Here is a 19786-nt window from a genome sequence, read left to right as displayed (position 1 = left end):
AATCCTTTCAAAAGCTGCTGTTGAAGTTCTATTGAGCTAAAAAAAAGAGATTGTTAGCTGCAGTTGCTCCCAACTCATAGCAAATCCATACACAATGAAACAAAACACCGCCTGATTCTGTGCCATTTCCATGACCGGCTGTAGATCAGATGGTTGTTTTCACTGGTTGATTTTAGGGAGCAGATCACCAGGCCCTTCTTACTAGTCTTAGCATCAAGCTTTGCTGATGCCCATCCAGCTTCACAGCAACACAGAGTCTCCAGTGACAGAAAGGTGATGGCTGTACATAAGATGTATTGGCCGGGAGATTAGTGTTTTTAAAGGTCCATTTTAAAACTATTTAGGAAATCACATTTTCCCCTACATAGCTGCCTTTCTAACTAGGATTAACATGTTAAAAACGTTGGAAGTAGAAATGGGTTTTACTTAGCAATCTGACAACATTGTGACTTGTGATATATCCTTGGCAAGCTGGCTGCTCAGGAGACTGTGTAGGGTCATGTGTTGTCCCCAAAGCTAAATCTTAGATCACAAAGTTAAGGCCCTCCCGCTAAAGACAGCCTCCAGTGTTTTACTCTGTATACTAAGGCAATACACCAAAACATTAGGCTGAAACTAGACATGTACTCCTCCAAAACTTCCCACTGGCATAGAAATGGTGGTAGAATTGATGTTCAAAGTAATCTTAGAACATTAACAATTTTACTGTGCCTAGTTCCATCATCACTCTGACATGCTGGTGTGAACTCTAAACATTAAGGCTTTCTTTTATAATCATACAAACCACAAAATACACACACATTTAGGATACTCTTAAAGCCTGGCATAGCTAATTTTTTTAATTGTAATGCTAGTTTTCGGTATCTAAACCAGGGTTTCTCAACCTCAGCACTACTGACATTTTGGACAGGATAAGTTTTTGCTGGGGGTCTGCCCTTTGCACTGCAGTATGTTTAGCAGCATCCCTGGCCTCTACCCACTCCAGAGGCCAGTAGCACTGTCCCCAATGATGGGACAACCAACAATGTCTCCAGATATTGCCACATTTCTCCAGCTGAGAAACAGTGATCTAACCCCATACACAAAAGCCTATCTCAAGCACTTTTGCAATCATAATTTTAACACAAAAGTCTTAAGAGTTTTCTATTTTCTTTCTTTACCAATAAATAAGTCTGGTCGAACAAATTAAGAGCTTCATATTTCAGCTTCTAACCAATATTCTTGTAATGTTGGACTTTTTGGCCTTATTCTTAATTGTACATACTATACTCTTTAGACCAAGAGGTCGGCAGTTCAAACCTGCCAGGCGCTCCTTGGAAACTCTATGGGACAGTTCTAGTCTGTCCTATAGGGTCGCTATGAGTCGGAATCTACTCAACAGCAGTGGGTTATACTCCGTAGAAATAGGTCTGTACTTTTTGAACACACAAAGTGGAAGGAAAAAACAAACATCTTTGAAAACAGCTTAAAAATTTCATAGATAACACTATAAATAATCCACACAATAATTCAACAAACATTTATTAAATGCCTACTGTGTGCTCAGCATTATACTAGGCACTATGGGGCACAGAGATACAAATGTAAAAGTTACTATTCCTGCCCTCAAGGAGCTTACAATTTAACTTTAAAAATAAATACAAATATAAAACTACAATACAGAATACTAGAAAATAATTACAAAGCAACATAGTAGTAAGTGTGTGGACCATAGTACAAAATAAAAAGTAAAAAGGTAAGTGCTAAGGAAGCACAGAAAAAGGGAGGTAAAATCAGTCAGGGAGAGCTCACTCAGAAAGATACAAAGGAAGCTAAGCTTTGAAGGGAGTGATGAACGTGAGCTGGGGCCAAAGAGCAATCCTTAAGCAAAAGGGACAGCATGAGAAAGGCACAGAGGCAAAGATTTGTAAGACAACAGTGGAAGTTTGAACCTGATGAATCAAAGTGGCTACACTAGAGTGTTGAGTGTTGAGGAAGATTAAGCATGGAGAGCAAGGCAATGGAGAACCAGAATACCACTGCTCTGATAGGAATTAATCACGTAGGTGTTTTTGAAAGATAATGATCATGTTGGAAACTGTATGCAGATATGGGTCCTGAGAATGAGGAAACTGGAAAGAAAGAATTACAGTAACCTGGATCTCAGCTGATATGGCTCTCCATGGAGGGCAACAAAGGGATGGGGCAAATGTAAAAAGATCCAGCCTCAAGGAGAATGACTACAAATTGGATCAACTTTAGCAAGATTTTAGACATGGAGAGTGGAAGGCACAAAAAGATTAAAAGACAACTCCAAGATTGTAATAATAAATCCTGTTCCGGGCAAAGAAGTGAAGCTATGATACCTATTTAAAAGGAATATGAGACTTGGGGAAGAAGAGTGAGGAGTTCACTTTTCAAATATCAATTTGCCTAGGTAACTGGAAAATTCTACACATCTCAAGATGATCCATAAGGCAGGAAATAATAAGGTACTCAAATACAGAAGGTAAGTGTAACCAATAAAAATGGATAAATAAAAGTAAATATTAAAAAACAGTGAATAAAATTAAGACATGAGGATTATTCTCCGTGGGGAAGAGAAGAAAAAAGATCAATAAAGGAATGCCAGAAACTGGAGAAAAAGGACCTAAAAGGATCCCACAATCCAAATGAGAATTCCTGAGATGTAAGGGGAATTGAACAGTATGAAACATGTGGAGATCAAGAAGGATAACAATGAGGAAAAGGCCTTAATATTTTTCCACTGACGATTCTAAGGACATTTTAGCAGAGTGCTGGTTATGAATTCCAGTAAAGAAAAGTTTTAAGAATAGATTAATGAGGAAATGGGGTTGAAAAACAGGAATGATAGGGAAGAAACAGGGTGGTAGTTAGAAGTTGGCAATGAAGTTGAACATCTTTCACATTTTATACTGTAGATGAACTCAGTATTACCATCCTAACTGTTCATCTGCCTGCCGCGGTACATTAATATTTCATTTCTATCCACAATTCTACCTTCCCTTGGGCAGTTTAGAGAAAAATATATTTGAATCTGTAAGTTACTGCTTTATCCTTCCAGTTACTCTTTTAAACATGTTTTAATTGCACAATTTAGCTTTCTAGTATCACCAAAACATAAAAAGTATCAACATTTGAAGATGATGTAATTACAGTCCCAAATGGCACTTTCAACCAATTTTCCAGTAATTCAAATGGGTTTGCACTGTATTATACATTCTCTTCCTCAGTACCTCTTATGACCAGGGATACATACTTTTAAAACAGCTGGTCAGGGTTAGAGTGTTCATTAGCCATAGTACAGCACAGTGGTCAAGAGCACAGGCTCTAGAATCAGACTGTGTAGGTTAGAATCCCTGCTCTATCACTTACCACTGTGTGATTAACTCAACTCTCTAAGCCTTAGTTTCCTCATCTATAAAATGAGAATAATAATACTTATCATAAGCATGAGAAATGTTCAACATAGGGCTTGGCTGATGCACACAGTAAGTGCTCAATAAATGTTGGGTAAGAGCTTGGCTGCTAAACCAAAAGGTCAGCAGATCGAATCCACCAGCTGCTTCTTGGAAACCCTATGGGGCAGGTCTACTCTGTCCGACAGGGTTGCTATGAGTCAGAATGGACTCCATGGAAATAGGTTTGGTTTATTATTATTACTATTATTATCTGGAGCTTCAGAACCAAGAGCAAAGCTATCTGCTCCATATGGGAATTAGCCACCACATTCTAGCACTGCCACCTTGCTCCATGGATAAAATTTTTGAAACCTAAGATACCTGTCCTGGAACTGTGCTAGATGGCAACACAGTTATGGAAGAACCACCTTATTATACCAGATCCTAAAACAAGAAGCTGAGGATGAGAGAGCCAAGTACTGGTGAATAGTTCATTTCAGATTAGAAGCAAAAAGATCCTGCAGGATAAAGAACCTTAATGCAGGTAAAATAAAGTATGAACCATTTATATAGTTAGGAGCTCAAAATAAGGTCTCATCAATGCTATCCTAATGCCAAGAGTGAGAACTAGGAACCATGAATAAACTTCTACTTATGCCCTGAAAGAAACCACAGGTTTGTTCTATTGTTTTATCCCACTTGTCTATTTCTACAGATGTGCTGAATCAGCCTTGATAGTTCTTGCAAGTTATAGTCTTTTCTCACATTCCCCTCAGGATAACACTAATCTTTCTGGTCATATTCTTGATTTCCTTTCTCTGAATTTATATCAGAATCTTGATAATTTTGAGATTTAAGTAAGTAATCTGGCTACATGTTACTCTGTGTACTGATCTCTAAAGAGACATTAGCTGGTACATCTACAGTCATTTCAATGTTGCTCTGCTAAAAGAACTTTTATTGGAATTGAAGACAAATATTCCTCTAAGGTATGCACGCACCCATACATAGGTAAGCGCACATGCACGTGTGTATTCGCCCTTGACAACGTACCCATCCTATGTAATATCTGCACACAAGGTAGCACTAGCCCCAGGCACAAGTTATCTTACAGAGGGTAAGGCACAACCGAAGCAGGATAGCAAAGAACTAGAGACAACTAGATTTACTTGTTTCTAGTTTCTTGAAATTTCAAGTATAAGGGAATTAGGAATGGTAATCCATACGTCAAAAAAAATGAACAAGGGGTAAGAAAATAAAGGATAATAGAAATATTTTGGAAAAGTTAACCAAGGAATATAAGTCACATCTAGGTACCAATGGCTTAATTAAACAGGTACAAGTAACCTTGAAATTCCTCTTAATGGTCAAGATGAGGATGAGAGGGACGTTATTGGGAAGGAACTTATGATCCAAATTGTGGACCTCTATGATAACAAATTTTATGACTGATTTTTAAAAACACCAATCATAAAATAGCACAATTAATAAATGTTGTCCCTTATAGTCACAGTGTGAAGTGGAGTTACTTCTCTTGGAGTTTTCTTCAGAACCTGTTTCATATTCTTCTGAATATGCTTAATGGAATCAATTCCAATTTTGAGAGTTGATTTGATTTTGAAAATAGCCAAAAGTTACTTGATTCAAAGTCTCGTGAATAAGTGGGTAATCAAGTGGTCAAAAATGAGACATGACTCAAGAGTTATACAACTGCTTTCCTTGTATGGTTTATGAAATAAGGAATTCTGGCATTATTCCAAATAAACACTGCTAGAACTTCCCAGTTTTAAAAGACAACCCATGTTTGGATGCATAGTTCTGGTGTGTTACTTTAAACCAGCCTCATCACTTTATACAGTATCCTTTGGTATACTGAAAGCCTCAAAGATGAAATACAGTGCCTGGTGATGATGAGATTCATACTGTATATTTGCTGGTAAATTACAGGCAGAGTATAGATGGAGTTCACCAGAATTCAGGAGAATTAGGAGTTGTGAGGTAAGGTGTTTGACAGATCATCTCTGTGGATAATAATGTTATAAAGGTAGTAGCAAGAAATAGAACAGAGAACGATGAATGAGGTGCCAAGGCCATCTATGGAAGTGGATCCAGGGTAATGACAAGAGTGATAGAAAATCCACTCAGGTGGTTTGTGCAGGCTGATAGAAACCTGAGAGAGAAGTACTGAATGGGACATTTTTTGCATGGATTTTAACGTCTTCTTTAAGCATCTGTCTCCTCTTTCTCCCATGTGATGCCATAAATAGGATGGTGCAATTATCTATTTGTACCATGGGTCATAGTGGGGAGGTGAAAAGGAGAGTCAGAAGTCACCAAAAGGTACAACTTATCCAAGCTTAAGAGCAGCCGGGCTGAGTCTCCACTCACCTTTCTCGGCATCACTCCCACAACCATCACTAATGCGTCCACTTCCTTTGCTGACACAGGTACTGGGACAGGGAATGGTGAAGGATACGGATGTTCAATGACTCAGTGGAGTCAGTAAAGGTGATATATGAAGAAAAATGCTGAAGTGCTGTTAAAAATATAGCATTCTGAGTTCGCATGGGAATATGGATTGCCACTGACTATAAGGAACATTAGAACAAAATAAAATGCACACTTAAGCATAGAAACTCTATAAAAATTTCCCTACAACTAGGATCTTAGAAAGCTAAATACAAACCTAAGTCTCACATAAAGGCTGCTTTTCAGAACTCTACAGCAACCTCTTAGATCAGATTAGGGGCACAAGGGCACCTTCAGGGGAATAAATGGGAGAAAGGGGTCACAAAGGGTGGGAAGAAGCAGAGGAACTAGGAGGGAACAACCTCTCCCAAAACTATAGCTACTCACCCAAAAGACAAAGTTAAGTGCCTTGAGCCACGGCAAGCAGCCAATATGATTTTTAAGTTTCTAAAGGATGTATTAGGCCATTGGGAGCTTCACTCCATTGGACACCTCTCAATACACTTAATCCAATCAACCTGCATCAAGGCACTGGGCCCAAACTACTGAAGAGCTATTCTAACTTTGCTACCAGTATTGATTTTGGTTGCAATGGTGACAAACTTTCTGCCTTTTTTACTACACAGAAAGATCTCTCACCAGTGTGGTATCACTAGTGCTAAATAGTATTCAAACTCTGACTGAAGCTTCTGCTAAACTCCTATGGATTCAGATTTTTCTCCACTGTGGATTCTCTGATGTCGAATGAGACTCGACCTCTGAATAAAGGCTTTCCCACACTCATTACATTGATAGGGCTTCTCCCCTGTGTGGATTCTCAGATGTTGAATAAGGCCAGTGTTCCCATTGAAAGCTTTCCCACATTCTTTACATTTATAGGGTCTTTCTCCAGTGTGGATTCTCTGATGTTCAATAAGGCCTGACTTCTGACTGAAGGCCCTCCCACACTCATTGCATTTGTAGGGTTTCTCCCCAGTGTGGCTTCTCTGATGGCCAATAAGATGTGAGCTCCGCCTGAAGGTTTTCCCACACTCATCACACTCATAGGGCTTCTCCCCAGTGTGGATTCTCTGATGTCCAATGAGGTGTGAGCTATGACTGAAAGCTTTCCCACACTCATTACATTCATAGGGTCTCTCCCCACTGTGAATTCTCTGGTGCAGAATAAGGCCCGCACTCTGGCTGAATGCCTTCCCACACTGATTGCACTGATATGGCTTCTCCCCAGTATGGATTCTCTGGTGCAGGATCAAGCCTGTGTTCTGACTGAAGGCTTTGCCACACTCTTTACAGTGATAGCGTTTTACTTTGTTGTGGATATCCTGATGGGAAAGAAGGGCTGACCTGTAACTGAAGGCTTTACCACACACATTACACTGATAGGGTTTCTCCCCAGTGTGGATTCTCCAGTGTCGAACAAGGCCTGAGCTCTGAGCAAAGCTCTTCCCACATTCATCACATTTGTGTCGTCTCTCTTGTGTGGGATTTCCCCGCTGCCTTTCTAATCTGCCCGGTAGGTCTCGGGCTTCTCCATGCTCAAGACCCCCGATAACATCCCCGTTGCATTTGGCAGCTGTCTCTCCATGTGGCTGGGTTCCAGCAGATATTACCTGTTTCGAAGCTAATTCCCTGTTCTCATTCCTGGTCTCACCACCTGAAATAAAAATGTAATAAAATAAATAACAAGTCATTGTTACTTCCTATTCTCTATGCTAAGAGAAAGAAATGGAAGACAAGGGAAAAAGAAAACAGATAAAGTAGACATAAAGCTTATATGTTTCCCAAATTGCTTCATAATATAGGCAGGTATGAGCTGGTCAAGCAGAAGTACTACAAGAAAACTGGGGAAGAGGTGCCATGAAAAAACAGGTTATTGGAAGGAGACTAAACTAGAAAAGGGATCGTCTGAGAAGAGGTAGAAGTTGCAGAGTGGGAAGAATATGGAAATGCTAAGGATCTAATGAGTGGAATAAAAATGGGCAAACGCCCCAAAGAGTCATTAAAAGAAGGAGGTACAATAGGCCTAAGTGAGAAAAATCTACGTAAGGACCATGTGGAAACTGAGAGTAGAAGAAAGGTGAGCTCAGAGCACTACAGAGATGTCAATCTCCAACTAGCAAACAGACTATTACCCAGTTACAGTAAGGCAAGCCCCAGATTGGAGAATAAAAACTTTTATTTTAGACCTAAAGAACACTCAACTTTGTATCCTTTCATTGAATCTTGAGTTTAAACTCAACCAAGTCTTTCAGAAAGCCCACAGCTACTATACACATAAAAAAATTAAACATACAAACAACCTGGATAATTATCACCAGAGCTCCTTACCCAGGGAGAACATGTTTCTGTAGTTCTCTGTCTTGTTATCTCTACACAGATTCCTCTGTGATGGATCAAGAAGCCACTCCTCTCGGATAAGGGACACAGCCATGTCTTCGATCTTCTCCAAAGTCTGAAACAGAACAAGATTCCCATTTGGGGACTGGGACATCCACAGACTCAGAGCATCAGAGAGATCTACCATTGTTAGGAGAGGATACAAGAGGAGGAAACATACAGCGTAAAGGGATCTGAGTGGCTGGAAAGAAGAGAAAACTCTACCAGATTTAATGGAAAATCAAGGATCAATCCGTCTCTACACAAAAGAATTTGGGGTGAGTTCTTGGGTAAATTCTGCTATAGATAGTCTGGATGTGGGGTAGACAAACACTGCCAGAGAGTTACAAGGTTTCAGTGAGAAGGAACACAGCTCACCTGGAACCCTGCTGTGAGAAGTGCAGCTGCCATCTCCTGGTCTCCAGAGTTTCCTTTCTGGGAAGGGGTAGGACTCTGAGAAGCAGACATGGCTGAGAGGAGAAAGAAGCTATGAATGAGACCCTGTGGCTACGGGAACCAGCACTTACCAATTCCAAAATTATTAATATTTTAGCAGATATACATGCCAGAGATTTTGTGTATGAAGTGCTGACATGCTGGGCTCTGTGCCTATGGTCGTCCACGAAACATCTGCACTTATGTCCTACCCAGTCTGAAGTTAAGCATCAAAAATAAAAAGTGTACTGGTCTCCTAACAGAAATCCCCTTTCAATTTCTTCACTAACACCAAGGCTATTTCTATACTTAGGCGTATGAACTCTATTTCTTTAGGTTCTGATCTCTTGGCAAACTGAACAGAACGAATCTATCTCTAGTAACTCTACTACCTTTCTGAAATGTCTACCTTAGCTTCCAATGTCTACTTCCTATATATGCCAGGCAGCTTATTACCAAAATCAATATAGGCTACTGCATTTCAGGCAAGAAGCTTTAGGTCTTCAGACAAGAATCATATTATCAACTGAAAATGTTTCTATGTTTCTTTTTAGAAATATTAATAAAGATCCATTTAAGTATAAACTGAATAAATAAAAAATACAAAATGCAGTACAAGTTGAGACAAGAACATCTTGTTCTACCAAGAAAGTAAGGGAATTCTGAAAAAATGATGGGGACATGTCAAAAAGATACCAGAGACAGACTGAGGGGCTTCCTCTGGCCAAATCTAATAACAAAATATTTATAAAATAACATTTAAAATTGTGAGTTCATACTAATAAAACGGAATAATAAAATAAAATGAGAGAGGAGGGAATCTCTCCTTTAAAATAAAAAATAAAAAACACCCATGCATCTGTCAGTTTGTTATACTGTGGGGGCTTGCGTGTTGCTGTAATGCTGGAAGCTATGCCACCAGTATTTAAATACCAGCAGTGTAACCCATGGTGCACAGGTTACAGCTGACCTTCCAGACAAAGACAGACTAGGAAGAAGGATCTGGTGGTCTACTTCTGAAAAGAATTAGCCAGTGAAAACCTTATGGATAGCAGTGGAACACTGTCTGATAGAGTGCCAGAAGATGAGCCCCTCAGGTTAGAAGGCACTCAAATACGACTGGGGAAGAGCTGCCTCGTCAACACAGAGCTGATCTTAATAATGACGTGGATGGAGTCATGCTTTTGGGATCTTCATTTGCTGATGCGGCAGGACTCAAAATGAGAAGAAACAGCTACAAACATTCATTAATAATCAGAACCTGAAAGGTATGAAGTATGAATCCAGGAAAATTAGAAATCATCAAAAACAAAACAGAATGCATAAACATCAATATCCTAGGCATCAGTGAGCTGAAATGGACTGGTATTGGTCACTCCTGGTCACTCTGAGTTGGACAATCTAATAGTCTACTATGCTAGGAACGACAACTTGAAGAGGAATGGTGTTGCACTCATAATCAAAAAGAACATTTCAAGATCTATGCTGAAGTACAACACTGTCAGTGATACGATAATATCCATACGCCTACAAGGAGGACCATTTAATATGACTATTATCCAAATTTACACACTAACCACTAAGGCCAAGGATGAAAAAACTGAAGATCTTTACCAACTTCTACAGTCTAAAAATGATCAAACATGTAATCAAGATGCACTGATAATTACTGGTGATTAGAATGTAAAAGTTAGAAACAAAGAATAAGGATCAGTAGTTGGAAAATATGGCCTTGGTAAAATATATGATGCAGGAGTCTGCATGATTGAATTTTGCAAGACCAACGACTTCTTTGTTCCAAATACCTTTTTTCACCAACATAAACGGTGACTGTACACATGGACCTCACCAGATGGAATACATAAGGATCAAATCAACTACATCTATGGAAAAAGACAATGGAAAAGCTCAATATCATCAGTCAGAACAAGGCCAGGGCCGACTGTCGATCAGACCATCAATTACTCATATGCAAGTTCAAGGTGAAACCGAAGAAAATTAGAACAAGTCCACAGAGCCAAAGTATATGACCTTGAGTATATCCCACCTGAATTTAGACACCATCTCAAGAATAGATTTGACATGTTGAACACTAGTGACTGAAGACCAGACGAGTTGTGGAATGACATCAAGGACATCATACACGAAGAAAGCAAGAGGTCATTAAAAAGACAGGAAAAAAAGACCAAAATGGATGTCAGAGGACTCTGAAACTTGCTCTTGAATGTCAAGTAGCAAGTGCAAAAGGAAAAAATGATGAAGTAAAAGGGCTGAACAGAAGATTTCAAAGGGCAGCTCGATAAGACAAAGTAAACTATTATGATGACATGTGCAAAAAACCTGGAGATAGAAAACCAAAAGAGGAGAACACACTCAGCATTTCTCAAGCTGAAAGAATGGAAGAAAAAATTCAAGCCTTGAGTTGCAATACTGAAGGATTCTACAGGAAAATATTAAAAGACACAGGAAGCATCAAAAGAAGATGGGAGGAATACATAGAGTCACTATACCAAAAAGAATTGGTTGACGTTCAACCATTTCAGGAAGTAACATGTGACCAGGAACCACTGGTACTGAATGAAGAAGTCCAAGCTGCACTGAAGGCATTGGCGAAAAAGAAGGCTCCAGGAACTGCCTGGATACCAATTGAGACATTTCAACGATTGGATGCGGTGTTGGAAGTGCTCACTCGTCTATGTCAAAAAAATTGGAAGACAGCTACCTGACCAACCAACTGGAAGAGATCCGTATTTATGACTATTCCCAAGAAAAGTGATCCCACTGAATGTGGAAATTATCTAACAATATCATTAATATCGCATGCAAGCAAAATTTTGCTGAAGATCATTCAAAAGTGGCTGCAGCAGTATATAGACTGCTGGCCAGGGAACTGCCAGAAATTGAAGCCGATTTAGAAGGGGATGTGGAATCAGGGATATCATTGCTGATGTCAGACGGATCCTGGCTGAAAGCAGAGAATACCAGGAGGATGTTTACCTGTGTTTTATTGACTACGCTAAGGCATTCCACTGTGTGGACCGTAACAAATTATGGATTACACTGCGGAGAACGGGAATTCTGGAAAACTTAATTGTGCTCATGAGGAATCTGTACATGGATCAAGAGGCAGCCGATCGAATACAACAAGGGGATACTGCGTAGTTTAAAGTCAGGAAAGGTGTATGTCAGGGTTGTACTCTTTCACCATACCTATTCAATCTGTACGCTGAGCAAGTAATCTGAGGAGCTGGACTGTATGAAGAAGAACAGGGCATCAGGATTGGAGGAAAACTCATTAACAACCTGAGTTATGCAGATGACACAACCTTGCTTGCTGAAACTGAAGAGGACCAGAAGCACTTATTGATGAAGATCAAAGATTACAGTCTTCAGTGTGGACTACACCTCAACAAAAAGAAAACAAAAATCCTCACAACTGGACCAATAAACAACATCATGATGAACAAAGTAAAGACTGAGGTTGTCAAGGATTTCATTTTTCTTGGATCCACAATCAGCATCCATGGAAGCAGCAGTTAAGAAATCAAAAGACACTTTGCATTGGGTGAATTGGCTGCAAAAGACCTCTTTAAAGTGTTGAAAAGCAAAAATGCCACCTTGAGGACTAAGGTGCGCCTGACCCAAGCCATGTGTTTTTCAATCGCCTCATATGCATGCGAAACCTGGACAATGAATAAGGAAGTCCCAAGAAGAACTGACACCTCTGAATTGTGATGGCTAAGAATACTGAACATACCATGGACTGCCAAAAGAAAGAAAAAATCTGTCTTGGAAAAATACGACCAGAATGCTCCTTAGAAGCAAGGATGGTGAGACTATGCCTCACATACTTTAGACATGTTATCAGTCATTGGAGAAGGACATCATGTTTGGTAAAATAGAGGGTCAGCAAAAAAGAGCGAAAAGATCCTCAACGAGATGGACTGACATAGTGGCTGCAACAATGGGCACAAGCATAGCAATAACTGTGAGGATGGCACAGTACCGGGCAGTGTTTCATTCCGTTGTACACGGGGTCACTATGAGTCAGAACAGACTCAATGGTTCGTACCAACAACAAAGAGACAGTACAACTAATTGCAATGTGTGATCCTGGATTGGAATCTGGACCCGAAAAAACATTTTACTATGGTAAAATATAAGTATGAACTGTGGACTAGGTAACAGGATTGGATCAATGTTACATTTCCTAAATGTTATGAATTTATTAAGAATGCCCATTTGAGAAAACATACAAAGTGGCGTGATGATGCCAGCAAAACCTCAAAACAGCCGATGTTGTAAACACATTAGAGTAATAGAAATGTGTAAATGTGTAAAAATCTCCAAATTTTTAAATTTGTTTACCACTGGGACTGACAGTCTGTAACTGGTGCTTACATAAGCATTTAAAACCAGATCTTGAGACTGATGCGTGAATACTCATTCTAGATTCTTGTCCTCCAGAACCTAGACAGGCATCCCAAATGTACTGTCTTTCCTTTGCACTTCGCCCTCTTGTCACCAATGAAATCTGGCTCCTCACCTCTCTCTTGTAGCCCTTGGCGGATTGGAGATTTGTGCTGGGTTGCCGCAGGTTGGAGCTGAGTACTTGGAGGCTCTGGTGCAGACTCCTCCCAGAGCACCCTATGTCCACGTGCACAAGCTGGGACCTGGAAAGAATGGGACAGCTGGATTATAACAGTACTCCTTTGAGATGTAGTAAATGATGTAAGAGGATGGAGAGTACATCTATAGGCATACGTGTTGGAGGAAAGGAAGAAGCAGAATCTCATTTATTTCCTAGGCGTAATAAGAAACACAAACATAAACAGTAGAACAGAAAGGCATTATTTCTGCTCGGTGATGACAGGAAAGATTTCTTTTGATGTCCTCCCTGCTGCATGGAACACCTGTATTTTGTGCTCCCAAAGCACAGAGAATGACAAACAAAAACTTAAATTAGTGCTGTTCAGTGGAAAAAAACTTTTAATAAGGAAACAAGAAACCCATGTTCTGGTTTCAGATCTATCTTTAACTATTTAAATGCCCCTGAGAAAGTAATTTAAGCTCCCTATGCATCAGTTTCCCACCTGGCAAATGTAGGGAAGTTGTAAGGATAGAAAATGCATTTATATTCTTTATCGAAAAACAAACAAAAACAACACAACACTCTAGAAATACAAGTCATACCACACTATAACTGTGACTATTTTTATTCTCACCCAACGGAAACCAATGCTCAGCATTTATTCTCCCACTGTGATGCCAACGTCCCTCCACCCAGCTGCCACGACTCTCAGTCGCAGCATGCACACCTCCTTCTACTTACTGGTCGTCCTAGTATATCAATTTGCCTTTCCAAATCTTCCAAAAGGGTCACCACCTCCTCTCCGCTCTCTAGCTGATGTTCCTTAACCAGAGTCTGAAGCTCCTTAGGCAGGATGGTCAAGAACTGTTCCAGCACCAGCAGCTCCAGGATCTGCTCCTTGGTGTTCAGATCTGGCCTCAGCCACTGATGGCAAAGGGCCCGGAGTTGGATCAGAGCTTCTCGGGGTCCTAGTGTCTCCTGGTAGCATAACTGCCTGAAGCGCACACGGAACAGCTCTTGGCCAGGAGGGTTATTATCATGAAGATTAGATTCCTGATCCCAACCATGATCTTCCTCTACCTTGACAATTACAAGGTCCTCTTCAGGTGCTTGGTCAGGTAGGGATTGGGCTGAAGGCTTTCTTGATTCTGCAGCCATTTAAGGCCAGAAAAACTCAGGAGGCTTCTTTCTACCACCTTCTTTATCTTCTTAAAGAATAGCTTTCCAATGGTACTTCTGAGAAACGAGAAAATGACATATAGTATTAAGGTAAGTCGAAGGTTATAGTAATTTACCAAGATACCTTAACAAGCTCCCTACCATGGCATAAACTTCATGGTTCAGCCATTTAAGTGATCCTCTCCAATGCACCCTAGAAATAACTCCTTACCTTTCTAACCTTTCTGCCATGCCAAACCTACCCAAGGAATAAATCTTTCCTTTTGCTTTCTCTCCTTGGGGATGTGGAACAGGGCTGAACAAAGTCAGAGGTCAACAAACCATGTACACTGGGTCTAATTCAAATTTTGTGTTTAACTTCAATTGATCCTCCGTGTTGCTCATTGGCTTCTTTTTAGAATTTCCTATACTGTTTCCAGAGCCCTGGTGGTGTAGTGGTTAAGAGCTCGGCTGCTATCCAAAAAGTCAGCAGTTCGAATCCACTAGCCGCTCCTTGAAACCCTATGGGGTCAGCTCTACTCTATCCTATAGGGTTGCTATGAGTCGGAGTCGACTCAACGATAATGGGGTATACTGTTTCCAGATGGTTTAGCTCTTAAGTTTTCCCTCACTCTCAATGCAGGAGACCAACTTCCATAAAACCACCTTCCATCTAGCTCAAGGTACACGCTGTTAAGAGCTGTCTGAACACTTTCTTTTTCTCTACTTCACTTCAGGCAGGAACTGGGTGGTACAGATGGTTAAGTGCTAGGCTACTAACTGAAAGGCTGGCGGCTGCAGTGAAACTGATTATGGATTAATTACTTTTGTGTGGCCTTTCTAGCCATAGTCTCATAACTCTCATCAAGGTGATTAATTGTGGCCTACCAAGGGGACTGGTCAGTTTTGCCTTAAAAGAGACAATTTCAGAGCAGAGTGGAGGAGCCAACCACCACCAAGGAAGGAGAGACCAGCAGCAGGTGATGCTGCTGTGGGCTTCCCGGCCCAAGAAGAGAGAAAGCTAAGTGTGTTTGGGCAGAGACTGAGGGTCAGGGAAAAGCCTACGCCTGACCCACGAATTTGGAACTTGTCAGCCTCCACAACTGCGTGAGCCATTTCCTTTATATGGTTCATGAGTTCTGTGAGATGTTGCAAAATTAGGGACCCCAAAGATGGGACAGGGAGTAGCTGATGTTAGAGGTGATGGAGTGGTACAGCAGCTTGGAAAAGTCAGACGTTCGGGATATCTTTAACCTCCACCTCAAAGGAACCAGCTTTGTGCTGATCCTTATACAAGAAATTATTCGTTTAGCTGGAATAGTGAGATTTGGGGAAACAGTGAATTTGGGTAAGAAGATGAGAAATTGTGGAGCGTCTGAGGTAAGGTGTAATCAATTCTGTTTTGAAGAGACAGGATTAACATCTGTAATTTTAAAATAATTTATTTTCTAAGTTAATTAAAAGTTAACAATCAAATTCTTAAATTTTCTTAAAATAACTACTTATTCTTTTTAATGTTAAAAACTTAAAGGTCCATTACCATGCGATATGAATTATAAGTTTTAATTGTTTAGAACGTGATGCCACAACCTCATAGTCTTACCGTGTTTTCTTATGAGTTCCCTTAAAGCCAAGCTCATCTGTAACTTCTGAACAACTGGATATCTTATAATCAATCCTCCTCAGTAGTAGCTATAAAATATTTAAATGTTAAGTGTGTACTATTCAAGAACTTGATATTGTTGATGAAATATTAAATAAAGACTAATAGTGAAAGCCAAAGAGACAGAAAGGGTCACATAAACCAGGGAGGACATCAGCCTGAGACCAGAAGAACTAGATGGTGCCTGGCTACAACCAATGACAGCCCTGACAGGGAACACAACAGAACCCCTGAGGGAGCAGGCGAGAAGTGGGATGTGGGATGCAGACACCAAATTCTCGTAAAAAGACCAGACTTAATGGTCTGACTGAGACTAGAAAGACCCCGGTGGTCATGGCCCTCAGACCTTCTGTTAAGCTCAGGACGGGAACCATTCCCAAAACCAACTCTTCACACAGGGATTGGACTGGACAAAGGGATAGAAAAAGATGCTGGTGAAGAATGAGCTTCTTGGATCAAGTAGACACTTGAGACTATGTTGGGATCTCCTATTTGGAGGGGCAATGAGAGGGAAGAGGGGGTTAGAAGCTGAGTGGACAGAAAAAGAGTGGAGAGAAGGAGCAGGCTGTCTCATTAGGGGGAGAGCAATTAGGAATATATAGCAAGGTGTATATAAATTTTTGCATGACAGACTGACTTGATTTGTAAACTTTCACTTAAAGCACAAAATTAAAAGAAAAAAACCTATGGATCACAAAAAAAAAAAAAAAAAGACTTAATAGTGCAACTGATGGAGGTCACCTAATTAGGTTTGTTTATGTTTTATCATACCAAATCAGCCATCAGCCCATTCCCCATCTTAATTACTCCTTTAGTGATCAAGTTCCAATTTTCAGTCTTTTCGTTCTCCAAGCAGCCAGTTTTTGAGGATTACCCTATAACTGAGTACAAAGACATGTGCTACAAAATTATTCCACAATGTACTCTCCTCTCAAATAGTTTTGTGTACGTTCATGTCTACATTAAGGTGGCAAACACCTTTTGGATAAAGACTGCCACTTAGATATTTTCAAAGAGCACCTAGTTGAATTTATTGATGAGTTTAAAATAGACAATCTGTAAGGTGTTTTCTGATCTCAAATGCTATAATTCTATGAGCTACTGAAGGCACAACTGAACTCTCAACAGCATTATTTTTTCAATAGGTATACAAGGAATGTTTTCTTCCTTCAGTTTAAGTCTAATCTGAGAAATGTTTGAAAACTGAAAATAAAACAAAACAAAAAAGATATTTTCCAGGCTTTAAAGACCAAGAAAATGTAGGTGAAGCAATTATTATGCTTTGTAGGTATCTCAAATTCTCTTTGCTGAAATGTTTTAACATCTACCACATTTTACATTTAACCACAACAGAAATTCAAAATAGGTGTGCATTTGCTAAAACAATACTTGCTGCATAAATAGACTTAACTGGCTTAATGAAACAACTGAAATATGGGTTGTTTTAAATCACTCATGACTGGCCCGAGATTTGGAAATGGGATCCCTCCCAAAGATTTCCCAAGTATCTGCTTTAATAGCTTTAATAAATAAAATAGGTATTCCGAATAAGGCTGAAGTCTACGTTACCCTGAAACTGTCAAAAATGTTTATTTTGTATAATTATCTAGTCAACACGCCTCCGTTTTCTGAAAATGCCGAAAAGCAGAATAACTTAAAAGCAAATATGGAAGATTTCCATGGGTTAACTGGGCTTCCAAAAACATATACATATACTTAAACACATATATATGTATACACAAATACATATATATAGACAATCTTACTTTGATTCAAACGCAAAATTGCTAAGTGAAAACAATTCAGAACGTGGAAATATCTGGATAAAAGCTAACGTGGGGGCCCTTTCGCATTTTAAGACAAATAAATTGATTTCAAAATACTACAAAATAATTAGCGATGAAGAAAGCGAACCCCCAGAACAGGTTCCCTCGCAGAAAGTTTGGGGACGAGAATCCGGCCTGCGCCAGCGCACAAGGCAACCCCAGAGTATATGAATCATTCCGGGGCGCCGACCTAGTCACAGACCTCCCTTCCCGGACCCCTCAGGCCTGTCCTCAACTGCGGCCTGGTCAAGCCACAAAAGGCCCCTTCTTCCGGCCTGGAGCCCGAACACTACTCACCGTGAGCTCCAGAGGTGGCCAGAGATAGGAAAGCTGCGAAGGGTGGACAGACCTAGACAGAGCGCGTGGAGAAAGGGAGGGAGATAACCGTACTCAAATCAGACTCCTCCAAGCCCTAACTTCCAAACCTGCAGAGGTACAACACCGTCCGACATGCATCTTGCCCCAAAGGCACTTCCGGAAGCTCTCTAGGAATCTTGGAGGTCTGAAAGCTCTATGGTCGGCCCCCTGAGGGGACCTGGGCACCTCGCAACTCACCGGCAGTATGCTTAGCTTCAGGTTCCTCCCTTGCCTGTGTGTCGCGTAGTTGCGTGGCCCTTGGTGCCTGTCAACCTCCGGAGGGATAACGGACCTTGATATCTCCTCTGTCCCACGCCCCTGGCCCACTACGCAAGTCCGCGGACGAGTTTAACTGTCCCAGGGGGGCAGAGCCGCTGGCCTTGGGAGGCTGGGGCTGAGTACGAGAGCAAGTTGTGTAGCGGTGGGACAGAGTGCGCTTTATGGATCTAGGGCTGATCACCAAAAGATCGGCAGTTCAAATCCACCAGCCACTCCTTGGAAACTTTATGGGGTAGTTCTACTCTGTCATATGGAGTCGCTATGAGTCCAACTCGATGGCAACGGGTTTTGTATGGTACTGATTGATTAGATTTGCGTTTGGCCCTGTTAGATACTCTTGCTCTTCACTATTCTCTCTGCAGAAATGTATCTAGCCCTCCCACACGGACTGCAAATTTCTGGAGGAATTCCTGCTAATCATAGTTCATAGTTTTTTTTTTTTTTTTTAATCCAAAGAAAGGTAATCCAATAGAATGCGGTAATTATCAAAGAACAGCGCTCATATCACACCGTAGTAAAATTTTGCTGAATATCATTCAAAAAAGGTTGCAGCAGTACATCAACAGGGGATTGCCAGAAATTCAAGCTGGTTTCAGAAGAGGATGTGGAACAAAGGGTATTATTGCTGATGTCAGATGGATCATGGCTGAAAGCAGAGAATATCAGAAGGATGTTTACCTGTGTTTTATTGACTATCTAAAGGAATTTGACTGTATGAATCCTAATAAATTATGGATAACAAGGACGTGAAGAATAAGTATTCCAGAGCACTTAATTGTGCTCATGTGGAAACTGTATATAGACCACGAAGCAGTCATTTGACCAGAACAAGGGGATATTGCATGGTTTAAAATCAGGCAAGGTGTATGTCAGGGTTGTATCCTTTCACATACTTATTCAATCTGTATGTTGAACAAATAGTCTGAGAAACTGGACCGTATGAAGAAAAACAGTGCGTCAGGATTGGCAGAAGACTCATTAAGAACCTGCATGATGCAGATGACACAACCTTGCTTGCTGAAAGTGAAGAGGACTTGAAGCACTTACTGATGAAGATCAAAGATTACAGCCTTTAGTATGGATTGCACCTCAACATAAAACAAAAATCCTCACAACTGGACCAATAAGCAACATCATGATAAACTGAGAAAAGATTGAAATTGTCAAGGATTTCATTTTACTTCGATCCACAATCAAGAAATCAAATGACATGAAGTGTTGAAAAGCAAAG

The 19786-nt window shown here is 40.5% G+C and overlaps 1 protein-coding gene across 2 annotated transcripts; it reads right to left on the bottom strand.

Moving 5' to 3' along the window:
- Window positions 1–42: 42 nt before the first annotated feature.
- Window positions 43–18378, bottom strand: ZKSCAN8 (zinc finger with KRAB and SCAN domains 8). 2 transcript variants are annotated; one of them, XM_049886172.1, is made up of 6 exons: window positions 18217–18378; window positions 14014–14508; window positions 13228–13354; window positions 8625–8716; window positions 8199–8322; window positions 43–7524 (listed from the first exon to the last, which is right to left on the bottom strand). In XM_049886172.1, exons 2-6 carry the CDS (start codon window positions 14428–14430, stop codon window positions 6563–6565), a joined length of 1722 nt encoding a protein of 573 aa, XP_049742129.1. In that variant the 5' UTR covers window positions 14431–14508; window positions 18217–18378; the 3' UTR covers window positions 43–6562. The 2 variants fall into 2 exon arrangements, with proteins under 2 accessions (XP_049742129.1, XP_049742139.1); XM_049886182.1 differs by lacking the exon at window positions 18217–18378 and adding an exon at window positions 16034–16116.
- Between the last annotated feature and the right edge of the window lie 1408 nt (window positions 18379–19786).

Source organism: Elephas maximus, chromosome 1 (genome assembly GCF_024166365.1).
Source record: "Elephas maximus indicus isolate mEleMax1 chromosome 1, mEleMax1 primary haplotype, whole genome shotgun sequence".
NCBI classification, from domain to species: Eukaryota; Metazoa; Chordata; class Mammalia; order Proboscidea; family Elephantidae; genus Elephas; species Elephas maximus.
Note: the sequence above shows the minus strand (reverse complement) of the source record. Positions and strands in the feature narration are given on the sequence as shown.